Raw genomic sequence first — 23,258 nt, forward strand, 5'->3', positions numbered from 1 at the left:
AGCTTGCTGTTCTGCCATTTTTAAGGGCATTGCTTCCATGCTCATGTTCACCAGGAGGTCTCAAGATGGCTTCCCACCTCCAGTATCACACCTACATTTCAGGGAGAAAAAAAAAGAGGTAAAAAGAAGTTTCCAAGTTCCCCATCTAGCAATTTTTACTTAGGTCTTAGTCTCATATCCATCTCTAGCTGCAAGAGAGGATGGCAAATGCAGTTTTTTAGCTGGGCATAAATTGCAGTTCTGGGAGTCAAGAGGGGAGAACAAAGGATGGGTAGGAAACTACCAATGTTGTTCCAATTCGTAGACACCAGTTCTTCTGTACAAAATGCAGCCATGTTCATCTGTGTATAAGACATCTGACCAAATTAGGTCCTTAGAGCAGTAATGTAGCTTTGTTTTTAAACCACTGATTCTTAGATTCTGTAAGTGATACATTTAAAAAATCACAATAGGGGCACCTGGGTGGCTCAGTCAGTTGAGTGACTCTGGATTTCGGCTCAGGTCATGATCTCATGGTTCATGAGGTTAAGCCCCACATTGGGCTTTGTGCTTACAGCACAGAGCCTGCTTGGGATTCTTTCTCTCTGTGCCCATCCCCAGCTCATGCTGTCTCTCTCCAAATAAATAAATAAACTTAAAAAAATTTTAAAAATCACGGTATATAACCTTATTATAGAAGGTTAGAAGGTTTCATTTCTTTTCTTCTTACTATATACTAAGCTAATCTGTTCCAAAGAAAGGAACGTATGCGCATATTGGCAAAGAATTGAAAAGGGTGTGTGTGTGTGTGTGTGTGTGTGTGTGTGTGTGTGTGTGTGTGTGTGTTGTGGGCAGGGAGGGAAAAGAAAGAGTGGGAATTGTACCAAACATAATACATCCTCTAACTTCTGTGAGTTTGAAGGCTTGGGAAACATTTACAGGGTAAGTTAAACACCCCTGAGCAGTTTATCTTATACATCTGGCACTTGACACAGCAGACACATTTGAGTTGAAGTGACCTACAAAAATGTAAAGGGCATTATTTTGCAGGGAGAAACTACCCTTCAGTAAGTTCTTTTTTTCCCTGGTATATTTGTCAAAAGTGAGATGTATTTCAAGTTCAGACTTGTGGGAATTCTCCATTTGTATCTATTTTCAGTTACTTTGGTGTTTATTAAAAAGTGGCTCTTCTTCAGTAAGTTGGAATCTCTTACTGTTCTTTTAATTTGGTTTTCTGCTTGCTAATGCAGAACAGGAATTTGTCCTAAATTCCTGTACCAGTTGGAAGAGCTTTCAACATCCCTGCTGCAAAGCATGTAACGAGGCTTGCTTGCTGCTTCTCTTTTGGTACCAAAACAACTACCATCATGTAAAGACCCAGGACACATGGCTTGTTTATCCTATTTCTTAGGCAAACATTTTCCATTGCTTTCTACAGGGGACTCACAGAATTGTTGTGAAATTCTTTATATCTCAGTCTGGATGTAAACATGCTAAAGGGAAGAATTAAATCAATAATGTGAACATTTTTTTTTAATTAATTTATTTATTTTGAGAGAGCGAGCGCAAGCAGGGGGAGTCTGGGAGAGAAGATCTGAAGCAGGCTCTGTGCAGACAGCAGTGGGCCTGATGTGGGGCTCAAACTCATGAACCATGAGATCATGACCTGAGCTGAAGTCAGACATTTAACTGACTGACCCACCCAGGAATCCCAACAATTTTTAATTGATATTGCAGATACTCATGGCTAAATATCTTGGGTAGGAAAATCTCTTTTGGCTAGAATTATTGAGATCCTTAGTTTAGTTTTCCTGTCAATTTGAGGATGTAAAAAAGAGTTTTATGGATTTTCCCTTTTCAGCTGATTTTTTTTTTCTTCTTTTTGCTCAGTGAATAGAATAAGAATGAGATAAAGACCTTCTTTTGGTTTTGCCATACAGATGGTTGTCTACCTAAGTCTCTGTTAGAGCAGGTTGTTCAAATCAAAATATTTGGTCTGCCTTGGGCAGCTGAGAATCAGACTGTTTTTTAATATGAAAAACAATAAGATTGTAAAGTATGCTAAAATGAAGAATTACTTTTAGTAATTAAAAAATGATAATTATATGCTAAGCCCTTCAGATATTTTTCATTTGTTAATCTTCAGAACAGTCTTATAAGTATATTCTATTATTAATTCCAATGTGCTAATGATTAAAATGAGGTTTAATAAGTTCAAGAAACTTTGCACGGTAACTGATAGAATTTGGGCTTGGGCCATCTGACATTAGCTCCTTGCTGCTCAAAGTGTGGTCTTGGGGCCAGCAACATTGGCATCACCTGGGAGCTTGCTACATATGAAGATCTTGGGCCCCAGCCCAGACCTATTGGATGAGAATCTGCAATATTAATATCTCCAGGTGATTTCTGTATTCATTGAAATTTGAGAAGTAGTGCTGTGGTCCTTATTCACTACCTTTAACACCAATAATATAACTTCCTTTTATTATATTACATGTAAATACTATTGGTAGTGTTACTATGAAATATTAGTGAACTTGACTGTGGTCATTAGAAATATTGGTAATGTTGGCTTTGTAAAACAGAATGAGTGCAGGACCTTATCTGTTGTGATTGTCGCACTTGGTAGATATTACTTGGAAATATGTTTTTAAGAGATCTCATTTCCCCCCCCCCCAAATTTCTATTTTTTTCACTGCTTAAATCACATATGTTTTAAAAAGCTATGTTCTGATGTATTGTAGAAGAAGAAGATGAAGAATAGCCCTTCAAATTCTCTGTGTAAATCTTCCATTGGTGATCCCCTGTGTAGTGCCAGACTTGTGTATGTTAGTTCCGGAAATACCTGCAGATTTTGATAGATATTTTTGTCACCATTTGATGTGGAAATTTTAAGTTTAAGGTCTGATATGAAAACATAACTGATATATTATAGGTGGCCAATTTGGTGCTTTTTATGATCAGAGAATTATGTTCACGTAGCATCAATTTTGTTATCCTGGGATATGAATTTTCTACTTTTGGAAAAGGATTTTGAGTTCTGACTTTGAGGTCTTACTTAGTTGTTAGAATAATAGAAATGATGACCCTGGTGATACATGCACGTTAGCATTTTCTGTTTTGAATTTCACAGCGCTGGGATATGAAGCTCCGCCATCTTGGACTCAATAAAAGCGATTCAAGCCATAGTGATTCCACTCAGAGTCAGAAGCCTGGCAAGAGCTCCAATCCCCGGCAAGCACGCAACTAAATCTTGAAATGCAGAAAGAACACCAGTGGACTTCCTATTAAGACTTGCATTGCTGGACTAGCAAAGGAAAATTGCACTATTGCACGTCATATTCTATTTTTTACCACAAAAATCATGTGGTAACTGATATTACTTCTATTTTCTCTTTCATTTTCTGTTTTTCTCTTCCCTCTTTCTTTTTTCTTTATTGTGTTCTGAGTGCAGCTCCTTAAATATATGTATTCTGTTTCACTAATCCTGGGAAAACTATTCTCTGCAATAATAATAAATTAAACATGTTGATACCAGGGCCTTTTTGCTGGAGTAAATGTTAATATGCTGTTCTGCACCCAGATTGGGAATGCAATATTGGATGCAAAGAGAGATTTCTGGTATACACAGAGAGCTAGATATGCTGTGAAACCTAGTCTGCTCATCTAATTACAGCCTCATTTTCACATGCCTTTTGGGCATTCTCCTCACGCTTAAAAGTTCTGAATGTTTATAAAGGTAAAATGGCAGTTTGAAATCAAATGCCACACAGGCAAAGCAATCAAGCACCAGGAACCATTTATGAGGAAACGACACACAAGATAAATTATTTGCAAGATTGGCAGGAAGCAAAATAAATAGTGCTAGGAGCTGGGGAAGGAACATTTTGCCTGATTGAGAAGCACAACTGAAACCAGTAGCTGTTGGGGTGTTAACAGTAGCATTTTTCTTTTGACAATACATTTGGTTTGTTTGTGAATATATTAATCAGCATTAGGGAAGTGAATTGTAACTAGACATCTGCTGTTATCAGCGTACCTCTGTTAAGTTTGCTTCCCTTTAAATAAACCCATTGGTGTAAGTTTTTTTTTTTTTTTTTTGCATCTTTTAAAATAAATCTTGACTTGATGTGTTGACCAGGAAAAGAAAGTATGTATGCATGTGCACCAGGGTATTATTTTTGGAAGATACATAGCTCTATAAAATGCTGTAGTTTGCAGCATGGTAAAATGTGCAAGGGTGTGCCTGTGTGCGTGAGCGTGTGTATGTGTTTGTGCACTCACACCCAAGCTGGACTGAATTACAGGCCTGTACTTGATCATTTGGATTTGTGCTGTTTAATGCTCAGTAAAATATGCCTAATAAAAGGAATTACGGTTGTCAGGAGAGAGATTATTCTTTTTTGTTTTAATATTTTTATTTATTTTTGAAAGAGCACGCAGGCAAGGGAGGGACAGAGAGGAAGGCAGAGCATCCAAAGCAGGCTCTGTCCTGACAGCAGAGAGCCCAACACAGGGCTCAAACTCATGAACCGTGAGGTCACGACCTGACCTGAAGTCCAATGCTTCGCTTAATTGACTGAGCCACCCAGGTGCCCCAGGAGAGAGGTTATGCTGACTTTTGAACCAAATGCACAATCTTGCTACCCAAGCTGCAGTGTGCCCAGGGACCTTGGGGAATAACTGATGCTTTTCCTTCCTTCCTCTAGCAAGTTCTTCATAGCTTGTGCCAATCACTTGGATGTCTCATTTCCTTCAATTTATGTGTTCGATATTAGTAGAACAGATTTCCAAGATATGGTACACTGAAAATAAAACATTTATGAAGCAAAATGGTGCTGTGCTTCCTTCTACACGGACAATCGTGTGGGAATGAAATTCAGTCTAGAACAAACATTTCCACAAATGGTAAATAATAATTCCTCTAAATTCTCTCTTTTGAAAGTAAGTGACCATCTCAACCTTCTGGCTGATGTCCAAGCCCCTACAGTTTCTGGAATCCCACAAGAAAGAGTTCCAACCTTGCCTCTATGAAGACCGCATGCTCTTTTGAGCTGCTGTATGGTTGCTATCGATAATTTGGCCACCCGCTTTATTCTCAGATGGCTGGGGCAGGTGCATATCGTTCTAGATGCTACTGTTACAGCCTTAAAGAGCTAAGTTTGGGTGTCACAGGGCAGGAGTGAAGTGCCGCAAGGGAAGAACTACACCTTGGGATCTCTCGTCCTGATGTTGATGCCGCAACTGAGCTTCAAGGATTGAAGAGTGGAAAGTACAATTCTGCCTTGTCCCGTGTTTCTCAGGCATCTTTCATGTTCACTGTGGGAAGAAGGGCAAGAATGGACTGCAGGAGATTTAAAAGAATTGATTTCTCAAATCCACACAATGTCATCGCTTATTCCAAAGCACAGTAAGAGGAATTTTAAGTGATGAAATATTTTGATGTACAACCGAAGCCACAGACGTATCCAAGCCCCTGAAGTATTTTTTTCGGGGCGGGGGGCAGTGGTGGCCGTAAGTTAGCTCCTGCGTAGAATGACACAATTTATGCACAGTACATATACAACTATAAACAAAAGAGGACTAGATTTTGGGATTCAGCTGTGTTCTTTACCACCTTCCCTTTAGTGATCTGCACTGGCAATGGTTGATTTTGTTTATCTGTGTGAGGCTCTGTCAGTTAAAGTTTCTAATGGTATGAGGTCCATGAATAAAGTACTTTTGGCATTCAGTTTGATAGTTGCAATGTCTTCATTAATTATGTGCAAGCCTCTTTTGGGAGATAACATGATTTTTATGGTGGTCATGTTTCTAATCAGACTGCACGCAAAATCATTTCTACTCTGCAATTGCCATAATACAAATGCATCTTATTAGTGCCTCTCTACAGGCTTTTCTGACAGGTACTCACTTTGAAAGCCACTAAAATTTTAATCTATATGCATCCTTGTCAGTGACCTTGAGATCTATAAAATTCACTTAAAATTTCTTTGAAAACTTTTGTTCACCTTCAGGATTTTAATTTCCCCAGCCAAGTAACAGGAACAAAATGTTAGGTGCGTGCTGAATAGCAAAAATTAAAATAACAGCAAACTTGGAGTCTCTTTGCAGATATGTGAGTATTTTACTGTGTCACATACAGAGTGTAATCTGACTCGGTGCCATATGTTGCACTGAGCATTGGAGGTGGGGTGGGACAGATCCATGGGTCTCCACATCTGTTATGTATTAAGAAGGCAAATACAAAAATTACAATCACTGTGAGTAAATAGCACTACTTATTGCCTTCTGCAAGAAATTACTTGCTATTATTTTTTCAGCAAGTAAAATGACAAATAAGTATTTCAAGATTGGTATTTATTTAGACTGTGAATTTTATTACTTAGTATGAGCATTCAAGAAGATGGTAAAAATGAGATAAAGCAGAGATTTCTAATACTGTTAGTGAAATCTGATAGAATTTTTGAATATGGTTCCCAGCTGTATTAATAAAAAATGGTATAGTTGTACCTTTTGATAGTTATCTCTCTGGGTAATAATATCTAACAGTGGCTAGAGTTCTATACAAAATACGTGCATGTGTATAACCTCATATAACCCTTGGAAGTCTGTGAAGTAGGTATTTCTATATTATGGATGAAAAAATCAAGTTATGGAAGGAGCGGAGCTGGGCCTCAGACTCTATTTCCTAAGTTATATGTTTTCAACCATTGCAAATACTGAGAAAGATCAACACATCCTGACATTATGAAAAAGCATAGTGTCAGGCACGGAGTGGACTACTAAAATTTTTTCTTAAACTGAGGTCTACCGACTGAATGCCAGAAAGCATATGTAATATAGTTCCAATCTGATCCCAAGTACTGTCATTTTTGCTCTTCAGTTTTCCTTGCCTATAAAATTAAAATTTCATGGAATGATTCTTGTAGAGGATGAGCAGGTAAGTGAATAAAGTGATTGTTTTGGCATTAATAGTTTATTTTGTTTTGGCATTACTAAAGTTACATGATTCTCAGGAGGGGAAAAAAAGGTATTTTCCCTCTAAGTGTCCGTTTTCCCTTGAATTTGGAGAGAAGTATGGCGTTGAAAGTACTTAACAAGGTCAGGAAGAAAGTTGAAATTGAAGGTTGATGGTTACTACAAATAAAACCAGGTTGGCTGCTTTCCACTGAGAACTCTCTTTTCTCATTCTTAGAACTTCCCTTAATCCCTCCTGCCACCAGCATCCTCCACAGCTGAGAAAGAAAATGATTCTACATGACCTAATTCCTCTTGCTTTTCTTTCATTAATATTTTTATTATGACGGGGATTCAACACGTTGAAAGACACCTAAAGCTGGGGTTTCTTTGGGTAAAGTGTAACCATTATTTGTTGTTTCTACTTTGAATGGCGGGTGTTGAGAAGTCAAGGAACTATGAAGAAGGGAAGGGCATGCTCAAGGAAGTGTGCCCGTCCAGAAAGGGAAGGATGTGTGGGCTGAGAAGGCTAAATCAGAAGTGAAAGGAAATGCAGAACAGAACTGCCCACTAATCTCCAGGCTGTGAAGGGGAACAGCATGTCTTAGTAGCATGGTAGTGCTGAGGCTGCCCTTCCAAACAGCCAGCACTCCCTCCACCCACACTTAACATCATGAAATGGGATTGAGTGGGATTGCAGGGTTGGGTCTTAGGAAAACTTGAGGCAACAGCAAGGGTAGGTCAAGGTGATACTTGAAGCTTAGGATAGCTTGGGATGGTAAACAGTCTGTGAAACAGAGAACCAAGTATTTCTTGTCTATACTGGATGGCAAATAACGCTAATCAAGTTGATCTCGTTCCCTCTAATTTTATCTCTACATTATTTTGGTGACTCTGGGGGAATCAGGGCTTCTCAGAGATAGGATCCCTGCACTAGTATTAAGAACAGAATTTGAGGTAAATAGTTATGACAACTGGACAAAAGAATAGATGAATATAAACAAAATGCCTACTGAAAAACTCTTTCCCTGGGACTTATAACTCCAAGTGAGGTATCAAAGCTTTAAAAAGAACCACGAAGCTCCGAAATATACCCACAAAGGCTGCGTTGTCCTGTCTGTGCACATTTATCTCTTTGCCTCTTGTTCCTTCTCACCTATTCTGCTTCTTTTCATATTGTTCTGCTCATTAAATCAAATACAGTCCTGTAGGAAGTATTCAGAATTGCTAGAAAATCAAGCATGGAGCAAATGGAAGAGAGTGACATTCTTTAAAGCCTCTGGTCAATATCCATGAAGCTCATCTGAATTTCTTTCAAATCACTAGTTCAGGCAGTCTTGTCTTTAGTTTCTCCTGTGTACCCAATACCAATAGCTCGAAACCACAGCTTCCACACTCCCTCCTTAGAAACATTCAATCATCAAAATGGTCCCCTTATCACACCTTGAAAGGATCTTTGGAGTTAGGGCACCTGGGTTCAGATTCTTTCTTTGAAACTGACTGTTTAGCCTGCTCTCCAAGTTTTAAGATCAGGTGAGTTGAGCTGGGCAGAGCCTGTTGAGCACTGCCTGGAGCATGGTAGGGGCTTAATAAATATCAGAATTATTTGACCTTTTACTTTGGAATTTTCTCTGTAAGGTGCACAGTTCTCAAATAGGGCTCTAGTGAGTGCTTACCCAGTCAAAAGAAGAAAAGGCTGCTTCCAAGAGATCCTACATCCTGCTCTGTTCTCCCTCTGTCATCTTTAAGATGACAAACCCAACAAAAATCTCCTTCCTGCATTCTCAGGTTGAAGACTGAAATCTTTTTTCTTTTCTTCCTCTTCCTTAGCAAATGTGCTTAGACAGTAGCATGGTCAGGAGACCAGATGAATACTCATTCCATAAAAAAAAAAAAAAGATTCTGAAAAAACTACATAATAATTCTACAAATACTATTATCACTGGTAAAATTTTGTTTTTTTCTTGGGTGCCTGGGTGTCTCAGTTAAGCGTATGACTTTGGCTCAGGTCATGATCTTGCTGTTTGTGGGTTTGAGCCCCGAGTCGGGCTCTGTGCTGACAGCTCAGAACGCGGGACCTGCTTCAGATTCTGTCTTCCTTTCTCTCTGCCTCTCCCACACTCATGCGATCTCTCTCTCTCTCTCAAAAATAAATAAACATTAGAAAAAAATTTTTAAAAATTTGTTTTCTTCCAAATATGATTTGTTTTGGAAATCAAAAAACTCAAGTGCTTCTCCAACCACTTTTTAATATAAAGGATGGTAAACTTATAAAAAGCATAACATCTTTACACTGGTTATTTCTATGCAGATGTCAACTTCCAAATTGATTCACTTATTCTTCCAACTTTGGAACTGGGTTTTTATACTTTACTGTTATTCATGGTAACTAAGAGGTAATTTCACGTAAAGGAGCAAAACAAGTAAGCCAACAGTTTTTTTAATGGTATTGGTAAAATTCTGGTCCCCCAGAAAGGTTATTGTTCATTGTTTAGGTGAGCAAGAAGGGACCTCTTGCAAAGATATGTGTTCTCAATATGAGCAGAATTTTGTCAGAGGAGCTTCTTGGTGTTTTTCATTTCCTAGGGAGTTCCAGAAGTACTAAAATTATATCGAGACAAAGTGTTTATATTTGAAAAGTGCAGGCTCTGCATTCCAGGCTGCACACTGAGGGCTCTCTAAACAGAGGCAGCTTTTACTGAAACTTGGGAAATAAGGATAACTCATAAAGGCTTGGACTAGCACATACTGGAAAAATAGAAGATAACCTGTGAGCTAGCCGCAAAAGGGAACAACCTAATCCAGGAGTTGGCACACCTTTCTGTAAAGGGTTGCATAGTAAATATTTAAGGCTTTGTGGGCCATACAGCCTCTGTTGCAAGCTCTGCCCTTGAGGCTTAAAAGCAGGCACCGATAATACATATATGAACGAGCATGGTGGTGTTCCAATAAAACTTTATTTGCAAAAAACAGGAGGTAGGCTAGATTTAGCCTCTGGGCTGTAGTTTGCCTACCTTTGTGGGTCTAATCAAATTCTCACTAACTAGTTTCAATTATCTTATAGTTTTTTGGACTTATGGAAATAGGTAATTTTGGTGGCAAAGAGACTTAACTACTGAGAGTTTCGGCTTGTGCTTAAATAGGACTTTGCCTTAAAATTTTACCATTAGAGAGTAATCTATTGGGTAGGATATTGTTCTCTTCAGGAATAAAATGCAAGAGCTTGGGAAAGATATCAAATTACCATTTCCTAGTATCAATCTAGAACTGAAAGAGGCCCTAGAAGTTGCCTAGAGAATAGGGGATTGAAGGAAGCCAGAAAAGGGAGACGTTAGTTGCCCCATTTAAGAAGTTATTCATAGGGCCCATTTGACCACCCAGTAATATTTCGTTGTTGTTGTTTGCCTGCAAAGGCACATTCTTTAGGATGATCCAGCAGGGAAAATCCATGTATAATACAAGATGGTAGAATCTACAAAAGAAATAAGAACAAAGAGTAATTCTTTTAAAAGTCCCTCAAACTGCTGGTCTCATTCCTCTCTTACCTCCCCTCCCATTCATTCTAGTTTAGTGTATTGAAATGTGTTCCTACTGCTAATTAGCCGCTATTTTTAAAGCTGGCATGCTTGTAATAATGAAAAACTATAAATATGGTTGGCAGTTGCTATTTTAAAAATATTATTTAAAAAAAAAAAGGATACTAGGAAGAGTTGCGCATGTACTAAAACCCTCTTGTGTGCTTAACCCATTCACCAGAAGCTTGATTTACAACTGCGTTCCCTGCCTGATGAATCCCACATGCCCCATAACTTAAACATCTTAATGTGCCTCTCACTGGAGTCCCTTTTTATTTGAATGTAAATTGATTCTGAAACTGCTCCCAGCCAGAAGTTTGTGTTTGAAATACTGTAGCTTAGAGGCGAATATAGTTATACTAGGCTCAATCTGCAAGGCATAGGAATGAGGTTCAATTGCCAGCATAATTAACCTAGCTCAGGTTAATTTAACCATGAAATAGCCAGCTGACTGCTGAACCTGTCATAAATAAATGGCATAGATCCTGAGCCATTCAACAAATGGAATGTATCGTATAAATATAAAAGAACCTTGAGTTCATTTCTGGGTTTGTGTAGTTTATTCTTTTTTGAGGACTTTTAGGGACTTTCAGTGGAAGGCAGACAAGATTTTCAGGCATTCTAGACCTAAGAGCAACCTCACTAATTCTTTTTTTTTTTTAATTTTTTTAAACATTTATTTATTTTCGAGACAGGGAGAGACAGAGCATGAACAGAGGAGGGTCAGAGAGAGGGAGACACAGAATCTGAAACAGGCTCTAGGCTCTGAGCTGTCAGCACAGAGCCCGACGTGGGGCTTGAACTCACGGACCGCGAGATCATGACCTGAGCCGAAGTCGGCCGCTTAACTGACTGAGCCACCCAGTCAGGCCCCTCAACCTCACTAATTTTTATCTTGTCCAGGTAAAACCTAATATAATCTATGTAAGATAGTGGTTTATCTATCATCTATCTATCCCATTAAAAAAGAGTATTCTGGAAGACATTAAATCATCTCTTTGTAAGATAATTCTAGAATTTAATAATAATTTCTGCTATTGGCAATTTCCACTGCAGGTTTTAGCACAATAAAATGTCAAATTACATGAAATATTTAGCTACAATTATAAAGGTTATACTTTTTTAAAAGTACTTGTTCAACACCTCACACTTAAATAGGCAGATCTATAAGTATTTTAGACTTAGATTGGATATTATCTTAATAAGTCTTGGTATCGTTAGAAGTCCTACTCTTCTCCTTTCCACTCAGGAAGGAATGTGATAGCTTCAAATATGCCTGGGTTCAGGTGCTAGCCCTCCTTGGAGACAAACCACAGGCCCTTGACTTGATCCTTTTCTCAGAGCCACAGCCTGGACAGTGGGAAAATGTCTTGTGTGATGAGGCCAGGCTGACTAAAAAAACCTCATGAATAAATGAGACAATGGCATGCAACTGTATGCAAAGATAGGCTTGAGCCTAGAAAAAGTCCAGAGCTCCATGGAGAATGCTAATACCCTGGCCCCTGTTTAGTGTCAAATAGTCAGAAGCCATGTTGAGGGAGAGATCTTCCTCCAAAACACAGAGGATGGTGATTTTGACCCAGGTAACCAACCCTCTTGGAAAACTGCCTTTTTTTTTGTCTCTGGAAATTAGGTTGTGGTCTTAAAAATTCCTGAGGATTTCTACAAAGTTGTAATCATCACGACAGTATGGTATTGGCACAAAAACAGACACAAAGACCAATGGAATAGAATAGAGAATCCAGAATTGGACCCACATATGTATGGCCAACTAACCTTTGACAAGGTAAGAAAGAGCATCCAATGGAAAAAAGTCTCTTTAACAAATGGTGCTGGGAGAACTGGACAGCAACATGCAGAAAGATGAAATTAGACCACCTTCTTATACCCTACACAAAAATAAACTCAAAATGGATAAAAGACCTAAATGTAAGATAGGAAACCATTAAAACCCTAGAGGAGAAAGCAGGCAACAGTCTCTTTGACCGCAGCCACAGTAATTTCTTACTTGACACATCCCCAAAGGCAAGGGAATTAAAAGCAAAAATGAACTATTGGGACCTCATCAAGATAAAAAGCTTCTGCACTGCAAAGGAAACAATCAACAAAACTAAAAGGCAACCAATGGAATGGGAAAAGATATTTGCAAATGGCATATCAGATAAAGGGCTAGTATCCAAAGTCTATAAATAACTTGCCAGACTCCACATTTGAAAAACAAATAATCTAGTTAAGAAATGGGAAGAAGACATGATTAGACACTTTTCCAAAGAAGACATCCAGAAGGCCAACAGACAGATGATGCTCAACGTCACTCATCATCGGGGAAATACAAATCAAAGCCACACTGAGATACCACCTCACACCGGTCAGAGTGGCTAAAATGAACAAATGAGGAAACTATAGATGCTGGTGAGGACGTGGAGAAACGGGAACCGTCTTGCACTGTTGGTGGGAATGCAAACTGGTGCAGCCTCTCTGAAAAACAGTGTGGAGGTTCCTCAAAAAATCAAAAATGATCCAGCAATAGCAATACTAGGAATTTACCCAAGGGATACAGGAGTGCCAATGCATAGGGACACGTGTACCCCAATGTTTATAGCAGTGCTTTCAACAATAGCCAAATTATTGAAAGAGTCTAAATGTCCATCAACTGATAAATGGATAATGAAGATGTGGTTTATATATTCAATGGAATACTACTTGGCAATGAGAAAGAATGAAATCATGCCATTTTCAGCAATGTGGATGGAACTGGAAGGTATTATGCTGAGTGAAATAAGCCAGTCAGAGAAGGACAGATGTTATATGTTTTCATCCATATGTGGGTCTTGAGAAAATGAACAGAAGACCATGAGGGAAGGGAAGGGGAAAAAATAGATACAGAGAGGGAGGGAGGCAAACCACAAGAGACTATTGAATACGGTGAACAAACTAAGGGGTGGATGGGGTGTGGGGGAGAGTGAAAAATGGGTGATGAGCACTGAGGAGAGCACTTGCTGGGATGACCACTGGGTGTTGTATGTGTAAACCGATTTGACAATACAAGTATATTCATAAAAAAATTCCTGAGGCTTGTTGCAGATAAAAAGGCCATAACAATTGTTTCCTCTGCACCAGGAATTTTGCGATGCTGTAAACAAATTCTTTTTATTTTTATTTTTATTTTTTATATATATATATGAAATTTATTGACAAATTGGTTTCCATACAACACCCAGTGCTCATCCCAAAAGGTGCCCTCCTCAATACCCATCACCCACCCTCCCCTCCCTCCCACCCCCCATCAACCCTCAGTTTGTTCTCAGTTTTTAACAGTCTCTTATGCTTTGGCTCTCTCCCACTCTAACCTCTTTTTTTTTTTTTTCCTTCCCCTCCCCCATGGGTTATAAGGGAAGAAAGAGAAGGAAAACAAGCCTTCTTTAATAACATGCAAATTTAAATTTATCTAGTACTTTACATTGATCTAGCACTGTTAATCTTAAAGGACACTTTGTCATTTATTCATTTAAAGGCAAATTTTTACTGAGTGCTACTGTGCCAGATGCTGTTTGGTGGTGGGCATTCTGGCATGGTCTCTGTCCTGTTGTACCATCGGATACAGGAAGCAGATAAGGCAAGTGACATATCGTGAGAAGTGCTAAAAGGAAAAATAAGATGCAATAATATTAGGGGTGCAGGTGGAGGTGGAGAGGGAGGTGGCAGGGAGTAGGTGACTTTCTGCTGAACAAGGGTAGTCATAAAGGTAGAATCAGTGTGAAGCTAACAAGACTAAGCTTCAGCATCCTTCACATGTCCTGGCCTCTCCCAAGGTCCTGAGGCATCCCATGATCATGCGTTTTTGTAAAGTTTGCAAATTTAAGATTAAAAAAAAATTACTTTCCATAAATAGATTCTTCCAAACTGCATAGGTTTTAGGGCTCAAAAAATATGAATTAGTGGTTGGTGGTTAGGGAAATGTTCTCTGTGGAAGAAATATTTGAATTGATTCCAACAGGATAAGAAGGAACCTGCTCTGCTTGACTTGGGGCTAGCAGTCCAGTGGGGTTGCAGGGTCATTCAAAAATTCTCAAGCTGGGGCGCCTGGGTGGCGCAGTCGGTTAAGCGTCCGACTTCAGCTCAGGTCACGATCTCACGGTCCGTGAGTTCGAGCCCCTCGTTGGGCTCTGGGCTGATGGCTCAGGGCCTGGAGCCTGCTTCCGATTCTGTGTCTCCTTCTCTCTCTGCCCCTCCCCCCTTCATGCTCTGTCTCTCTTCTCAAAAATAAATAAAAACGTTAAAAAAAAATTTTAAAAAAAATTCTCAAGCTGGAAATTACCTTCCCCATTGGAGGACCTGTGGAGGTAGTAGAATAGGGAATGGAGAGAGAGGTGGGCAATAAGTTAAAGAAGTTAGCAGGGCATGTATGGAGAGTCGTGGTGGCCATATAATGCAGCTGGGTTTATGCAATGTGATATGCAAAACCATTAGCATGTTCAAAGCAGGAGAATAACACGATCAGATTTGTTTTTAAAAGATGACTGATTCTATAAGAACGATTGGTATGAGGTTGGGAGCATGATTAGAGAAAGGAGCCTGTTGCAATATTCCAGGTGAAAGATGATGGTGGTTTGGATTAGGGTGGTTATGGAGGGAAGTGGACAGACTTAAGATGCATATTAGATTTTGGAACCATAGGACTAGCTGATGGTTGGATGTATGGAGCTGGAAAGAGACAAGAGTCAAAGGTAACAAGTAATTTTCTGACTTGGGCCACATTGATAGGTTTATTTACTAGGACGAGGAGGGCCTAGGAAAAGAGGAAAATTGGGTGGGTGGTTGTGGGGAAATAAAAGTTCTGATTTGGCTGTATTGAGTTTGAAATACTTATGACTCAACTGGAAGATGTTGAATAGGTGGTAAGCTACATAGTCCAGAATTTAGGAGAAAGCTATATACCAAATTTAAATAACAAATACAGGAGTACAACAAACAAATAACAAGTAAATAATAAATTAAAATAACAAATTCAGGAGTCACCAACACATATTTGATAAATAACATATTTCCAAACTATATAAGATTCCTATTTCTGTTCTTTTTAGTGGTTCTTCATCCCATAACTTACTTAAATGAGACAGGACAAAGCATCTAAACAAGATTAAGTAGAAATGCTCAGTTGAAAAGTTACTATATGTGGAAATACAGGATTCTTGTTGAAAGATGTTGGAGTCTGGGCCAAAGTACTGCCAGAAGGTTGCAATAATCACAAAAGTTGTATTAGGAGTATCTAGAAAGGCATTTATTAGTATTATAATGGATATGGTTTCATATGTGTAAATATGTCAATGTTGAAATCTCTTTGAAGGTGATATCAAAGCAGGATTACAGAGTTAAAGGTGATTCTGCATTATTTAATCCCATTTGAGTGTGCAGGAATGAGTTAGGTATGTGAAATATGTATGCCGTCTTAATAAATCAGACTTTAACTTTGTTACCAGAGTTAGTTTACATTTCTTAGTGGCCTGTGAGAAACAATTATATGACTACCACTGAATCATTCCAATCAATGAACAGACCAGGCTTTTAAAACATACATGAAATGTGGCCAAACATGGTGTTTGCCTGTGGATTAAGACCTTGACTTTAGGTTTCAGCTGGGAGATGTTTTCCCAGAGTTAAATTCACATTTTTGCAAATAAGGAAGGAACAGAAGTGCTGGCTAATCTGGCTGAAAAGTTCTAAGTGTCAATTATAATTAGACACAATCTGAGGGTTTAGGATCCTGACAAGACCATATTTGTGCATGGTGTCAGCCACATTAGGGACAATTTCAACAAGGTGTGAGAAGCAGATACTGTACTGTAAGGGGAAAGTAATTTGTTATGCTGGCCTTCCAAAATTTTTTACCTCTTCCTTATGGAATATAGATCAGTATACATAATCAGTACTTGCAAATGCAGTGAAAGTTGTATTATTCTTAAACAATTTCATTCATTCATTCAGCTTTTAAAAAATACACAGGTATTGAAATAACTTTGGAATTCAGGAAGGAGATTATTAGGCTACAAGGTAAGATTTGTAGGAAATGACATCTGTAACTACGCAATGTGAAGAATGCCAGAGTCAACTCAGCAGTCGACGCTATAAGAAATTTTCCATGAGCAGATTTTGTATGAATGAGTTTCCATCTTATTTCAGACCGCTTTCTTCAGATTCTTCTGTTTTTAACAAGGGTCAGTGACCTAGAAGTTTTTGTATCTTATCTTTATGGGATTTCTGACCTCTACTACCCTCATACATATAATTCCTGAAATACTTCTTTTGAAGCTTGGTAGTATTTGAGTAAAAATCTAATCCAGGGAAAAAAAGGTAGGCATGAAGAAAGTAGCAGAAAATGATAAGCAAAACAGATGAGCCAACATAAGCACTTTAAGGGTTGAAAAGAATACTTTTCGGTTGCTTGACTAAATTAGAGTGTTAAGCCCTAAAGGCCTACATTAATGATAAAACAAAAACATTTTAGAGAAAAAGAGGCAAAAACTAGATTAGGATTATAATGGGATGATTCAAGAGACCTTGCTGATAGCGCCGGAAGAAAATGTCATGGCAAATTCTTCTCCTTGTAAAATTTTTGGGAGGTAAATGAAATAGGGCAGATGGAACAGTCGGCAGGACAGCTGTTCACTTATGAAGTCTCCTTTCTGCAGTCCTCGGCCAACAGCGATGTCCACAATCAAATCTAAGTCGTTAAGAAGTGTTATCATGCGGGAGGTCCACAGTGCCAAGCCTGAACTCTGCAAAGTGACCCATCCCTTCCTCCTTCTGGCTGGGACATGCCAAGCGGCTGCCGTACGGACCCATCCCTCCTGCCGTGGCTCATCTCATGGCCCAATTCCTGGAGATGCCACGGTAAGCTCTGAGCTGTCACAGGCACTGGTGCCAAAGGGCTCCGGGGAAAGACTGTGCCAGCGGGACAGGGAGCCTGTGCCTGGGAATTGCCTCAGAACTGACTCTTACAGAGCCAGAGTCCACCCCAAGACCTTCTTGCACTCTGCCCTCCCGGTCCCATCAGTTTACCTGTGTGTCGTTATTCACACGTTTGGGGTTATCTCTCACCAGTTGCATTTGAACTACGATGAGCAGCTAAGCAATTGAGTATGCTGTGGCTGCCCAAATACCGTTGTTGACTATGTCACCCACAAAATACCCTTGTTTGATACTTAGCTTTGTTTGCCTGCCTTTGGTTAAAAAAAAAAAAAAGATGACCTTTAAATAAGAAAACCTTGAATGAATATGAGGTGGAAGAAAGTCTTTATTTTACTGTTGCCAACCAAGTATTGTTTTGTGAAAGTTTGCAGAGTTGAGAAAATGGATAACTTTTCATCAGCCACTAATGGAAAACAACATAGCTTAAATGTGTGACTTTCCACAAGATTTAACTCAACTTTGGGAAAACTGGCTAGACTTTCCCATCCCTCGTGTTCTGCTGTAAGTACACAAGGCAAATACATCACAACTAATTTCACCCTTCTGTTGCATATACCGATAAAAGTAGTTGTGCATGCAGTTTGGTTGACCCTGCCTTCTATGGCCCGAAGCTGCTCTGGCATGCTCATGGAATTGTCAACAGTAAACACAGGAAAGGGGGCACATTCGGCTTACCATTTCCACAAAATCTTCACTTAAAGGCCGCCTGCTGTTTCTTCCAACTATGCATAAAAAGCAATTAAGAAAAGTCTTGTATAACTGTCATCTGCTAAATTAAGTATAAGCTGTATGTTGGAACGCACGAAAGACACACAAAAATCTTACAAATCTTCTCAGAACCAAACTGTGTGCAGTGGTGCTTGTAAGAATGTGTGGCCCAATTAATGGAAAACCACTTAACTAAAAGTTAAATTGCCCTGTTGCCTTTTGCTCTATAAACTGGTGTCTAGCCTTGAGCATGAGAATCCTAGCTGCATGCTTATTTTACTAAGGCGGTAACACAATGAACCAGATATGAACCAGTCTAATAACTTTAGCAGTCCTGGGCCAACTATTAATGCTAAGAATTTATAAACTGAGTGAATACATACCTCTTTGTTATTTCTAATTGTGGCGGTGAAAAGGTTACTAAATTCCCATACCTGATGGTACAAAAGACACTGTACCAACACAACGACTCCATTTGACACCCGTGGAGGGAAGGGACGGCGGGTGTGCAAGCTGAGTTTAAAAAAAGTAACATAAAATAAAGGTTGCATTTGCAGGCAAGTAGATGTGCCGTGGTAACACGAACCTAAGTTACCAGATTTTAAAGTTGTGTGAAGTTATTCTCTTGTTACTAAGAGCTTACAGTTTTGACATCTATTTTACCTCTTAAAATTATTCACACATTTTTTTAAGCCCCAAGTGACATCACAGTTTGAAGTGTTATTAAAACAATCTCTGGGATAAAATACCTACAGATTCTTTTGCCCCTAAAGCCCTTGCCCTTCCCTGGTGGTACAGTGTGTGCAGAAGTGACATCCACCTTAATCCAGGAGGGGCCACAAAAAATGGGCCCATGGAATTTGGAGCATATTTAAAGGCAAATGTCAACATTTTGTGAAAAGTAAGATTTTGAAAGTAAAGTAAAAGTGCGAATTCATCAAATAGACATCGTAAAGTAAAAGCATAAAGACTACTCAAATAGTTCATCAAATAGACATCGTGAGCATACATTATAAAATGGAAAGTAAATAATAATAGTGAAAATATATACAAGCTCTAAAATGCTGATTTATCCATTTTAAAATCAACATCATAGCAGGCTAGAGTTTGGGAAGTGTATGTGTGTATATTCACATATGTATATGGCTATTTATTATAAGTGAAAATATTTTCATCAGCTGATTCCAATTGATCCCTAATTATGTTTTAAGTTAGGGTATGCCATACTGTATTATTTTAATTTTTTAAGGATTATTTTTGTTATTTCAAGTGTGGACCGCAAGTGCCTCTACTGTAGACAGCAGCATCCTTTGTTCTGTCGAGTAGAAAGCAGCTGTCATAAGACTGGGTTCTTTGCTTCTGTCTCTATTTTTAGTAAATCATGTATTTAGTAAAGGATGTATCCTAGAAAATATTTCCTAGGATCATTTTTTTCCCTTTTGCTTACAGTGCCTTGTGAAAACCAATCACTGGAAATTTAGGAAAATTAAAATCGAAATCATACAATAGCTTGATTCAAATTCTATGGATTGTGAGGCTCGAATGGATTTGACATTTCTTTCTAATAACGAAACTATTGCAGCTACGAATGCGGAATGGATAAGCATGATATTAATAAAGCTGCACCACACACACATTCCCTCATGGAACACTTTTGTGTTTAATCAGTTAACTCGAGTAAAATATGGTGACTATCAGGAAGAGGTTGTAAACCTACATGGTAGGAAAAGTTTTTATTTCTTTTTTGCTCTTCTCATTTTTTATTTCATTCTTGTTTATAAAAATCTTGTGGCAAGAATTACTGGTATTCAAAACATCTACTCTGAAATGACTGTCCTTGCTTACCGATTTGAAGCAGCTGTAAAACCTGAGGGGATCAAATGAGTTTCCAATTTCCATAGGCATTTAGAAATGCCTATGATATATCCCACATGATCAGGATTGTTTTGCATTCTTGGAATAAAGCTAGTTGGGCTCCTGGGTTCTTCTTGGGCCTCAGTGAAGTCTATGTGATTCCTCTGTGTACTTTTGAAAATATTCAGATACCAAATGGAAAGTTAGCAAAGAAGTTAGCCAGCATAAGACATTGCCCCTAAATGTTTGCAGTCAATTAAAGCCCTGTTCAAGGTTAGGCTGGCATTCCTCCAGCTGTGGTGCTCCATGTAAAATAAAATATTGCCAGCTGTGGTCAATTATTTGCTTTCTCTCTGAAACTCGAGAAATGTGTAATTACTGTTAATATGGTAAAAATTGATCAAGTGTGACATGCTATATAATTCACTGATTGCAATAGCCTTTTAGGTACCAACTCTGAGAGCAGTACCCAGTGATTAGTTCCTAGGTCTCTAGAGATTTAGGTTAACCTTTATACTTCAAATGTAGCTTTAGTCACATGATGGTGAGTTGGTTACAGACCTATGATTTATCCACCTGAGAGAATAGAATCAACTATTAAATGTTTTTGTAAGTGTGTTTAATAATGTCAGAAATGCTTATAATTTGAGTGAATAAAGCAGGACTCAAAGTTGTATATATAATGATTACAGTTGTATAAAAAAATCTGAGGTTAAAAAAAAAGTTTAGAACATCAAAACATCTTTTTTTTCCTGGTTTCCATTTCTACTAAGCCCAACGTATAGATTCAGAAAGTACAACTGGCAGTCTGCATACGATTTGGGGAAAATGAAGAGGAAAAAATAAAGGATTAAAAGCACCAAAAATTGGGGCCACCTGGGTGGCTCAGTTGGTTAAGCATCCAACTTCGGCTCAGGTCATGATCTCACGGTTTGGTTCGTGGGTTCAAGCCCCGCATTGGGCTCTCTGCTGTCAGCACAGGACCTGCTTCAGATCCTCTCTACCCCTTACCCTGCCCCCCCAAAGTAAATAAAAATTGTTAAAAAGCACCCCAAATTGTAAAGAACCAAAACAAACATAAACATTAAAAAAATTTTAGAAAGGGGTGCCTGGGTGGCTCAGTTGGTTGGGCGACTGACTTTGCTCAGGTCATGATCTCTCGGTCGGTGAGTTCGAATCCCGTGTCGGGGCTCTGTGCTGTCAGTTCGGAGCCTGGAGCCTGCCTCAGATTCTGTGTCTCCCTGTCTCTCTGCCCCTCCCCCGCTCACAGTCTGTGTCTCTCAAAAATAAATAAACATTAAAAAAAAAAGAAAAGAACCAAAACAAACAAAAAACCCAAAAAGCAAAAAAGTGAAAAAGATCTGAGAGCCCAGATATACACTTTTACAACTTGTGCCAAGACGTTAATTCTGGGAAGACATTTATCTCTCCTTCTATTCTAAATAACAGACTTGCTGGATAAAGGATTCTTGTCTGCATATTTTTTTCTGTTTAGCACACTGAAGATCTCGTGCCAATTCTTTCTGGCCTGCCAAGTTTCAAAAGAGAGATCAGTCATGAGTCTTATAGTGACCTATAGGTCACGAGTCTTATAGGTCTCCCTTTATATGTTAGAGCACGTTTATCTCTAGCTGTTTTCAGAATTTTCTCTTTATCCTTGTATTTTGCCAGTTTCACTATAATATGTCATGCAGAAGATCGATTCAAGTTCCGTCTGAAGGGAGTTCTCTGTGCCTCTTGGATTTCAATGCCTTTTTCCTTCCCCAGATCCGGGAAGTTCTCAGCTATTATTTCTTCAAATACACCTTCAGCACTTTTCTCTCTCTCTCTTCCTCCTCTGCAATACCAATTATGCATAGATTATTTCTCTTTAGTGCATCACTTAGTTCTCTAATTTTCCCCTCATATTCCTGGATTTTTTTATGTCTCTTTTTCTCAGCTTCTTCTTTTTCCATAATTTTATCTTCTAGTTCACCTATTCTCTCCTCTGCCTCTTCAGTCTGAGCCATAGTTGTCTCCATTTTATTTTGCAGCTCATTTATAGCACTTTTTTTAGCTCCTCCTGGCTGTTCCTTAGTCCCTTGATCTCTGTAGCAAGAGATTCTCTGCTGTCCTTTATACTGTTTTCAAGCCCAGCGATTAATTTTATGACTATTATTCAAAATTCACTTTCTGTTATATTGTTTAAATAATTTTTGATCAGTTCGTTAGCTGTCATTATTTCCTGGACGTTTTTCTGAGGGGAATTCTTCCGTTTCATCATTTTGGATAGTACCTGGAGTGGTGTGGGACTGCGGGGCACTTCCCCTGTGCTGTCTTGAATAACTTGCGTTGGTGGGTGGGGCCGCAGTCAGACCTGATGTCTGCCCCCAGCCCACCGCTGGGACCACAGTCTGACTGGTGTGTACCTTCTCTCCCCCTCTCCTAGGGGCGGGATTCACTGTGGGGTGGCATGGCCTGTGTGGGCTACTTGCACACTGCCAGGCTTGTGGTGCTGGGGATCTGGCGTATTCGCTGGGGTGGATCGGCAAGGTGCGCAGGGGCAGGAGGGGCAGGCTCAGCTCGCTTTTCCTTCGGAGATCCGCTTTGGGAGGGGCCCTGTGGCACCGGGAGGGAGTCAGACCTGCCGGAGGGATGGATCTGCAGAAGCACACGTTGGGTGTTTGCGCGGTGCAAGCAAGTTCCCTGGCAGGAACTGGTTCCCTTTGGGATTTTGGCTGGAGGATGGGCTAAGGAGATACTGCTGGCGAGCACCTTTGTTCCCCGCCAAGCTGAGCTCTGTTGTCTGGGGCTCAACAACTCTCCCTCCCGTTGTCCTCCAGCCCTCCCGTTCTCCGAGCAGAGCTGTTAGCTTATAATCTTCCAGATGTCAAGTCCCACTTGCTGTCAGAACACACTCCATCCGGCCCCTCTGCTTTTGCCAGCCAGACTCGGGGGCTCTGCTTGGCCGGCGGGCCGCCCCTCCGCCCCGGCTCCCTCCCGCCAGTCCATGGAGTGGGCACCGCCTCTCCGCCCTTTCTACCCTCTTCCGTGGACTTCTCATCTGCGCTTGGCTCCAGAGACTCCGTTCTGCTAATCCTCTGGCGGTTTTCTGGGTTATTTAGGCAGGTGTAGGTGGAATCTAAGTGATCAGCAGGATGCGCGGAGAGCCCAGCATCCTCCTATGCCGCCATCTTCCCAGGATCCTCAAGACGTTAATTCTGGTATTTTATGTGC

General features: G+C 39.6%; 1 protein-coding gene across 1 annotated transcript in view; it reads left to right on the top strand.

Annotated features, from left to right (window-relative positions):
- Window positions 1–3,291, top strand: part of FRZB (frizzled related protein) — a 30,072-nt gene extending 26,781 nt beyond the window's left edge. The window contains exon 6 of the mRNA XM_047086033.1: window positions 3,113–3,291. Within this exon, the coding sequence (XP_046941989.1) occupies window positions 3,113–3,229 (117 nt within the window). The 3' untranslated portion in view covers window positions 3,230–3,291. The remainder of the gene's footprint in view (window positions 1–3,112) is intronic.
- The last annotated feature ends 19,967 nt before the right edge of the window (window positions 3,292–23,258 follow it).

This window comes from Lynx rufus, unplaced genomic scaffold (assembly GCF_022079265.1).
Source record: "Lynx rufus isolate CCGP_SWC_20201006 ecotype Redwood Valley unplaced genomic scaffold, mLynRuf1.p SCAF_2, whole genome shotgun sequence".
Classification (NCBI taxonomy): domain Eukaryota; kingdom Metazoa; phylum Chordata; class Mammalia; order Carnivora; family Felidae; genus Lynx; species Lynx rufus.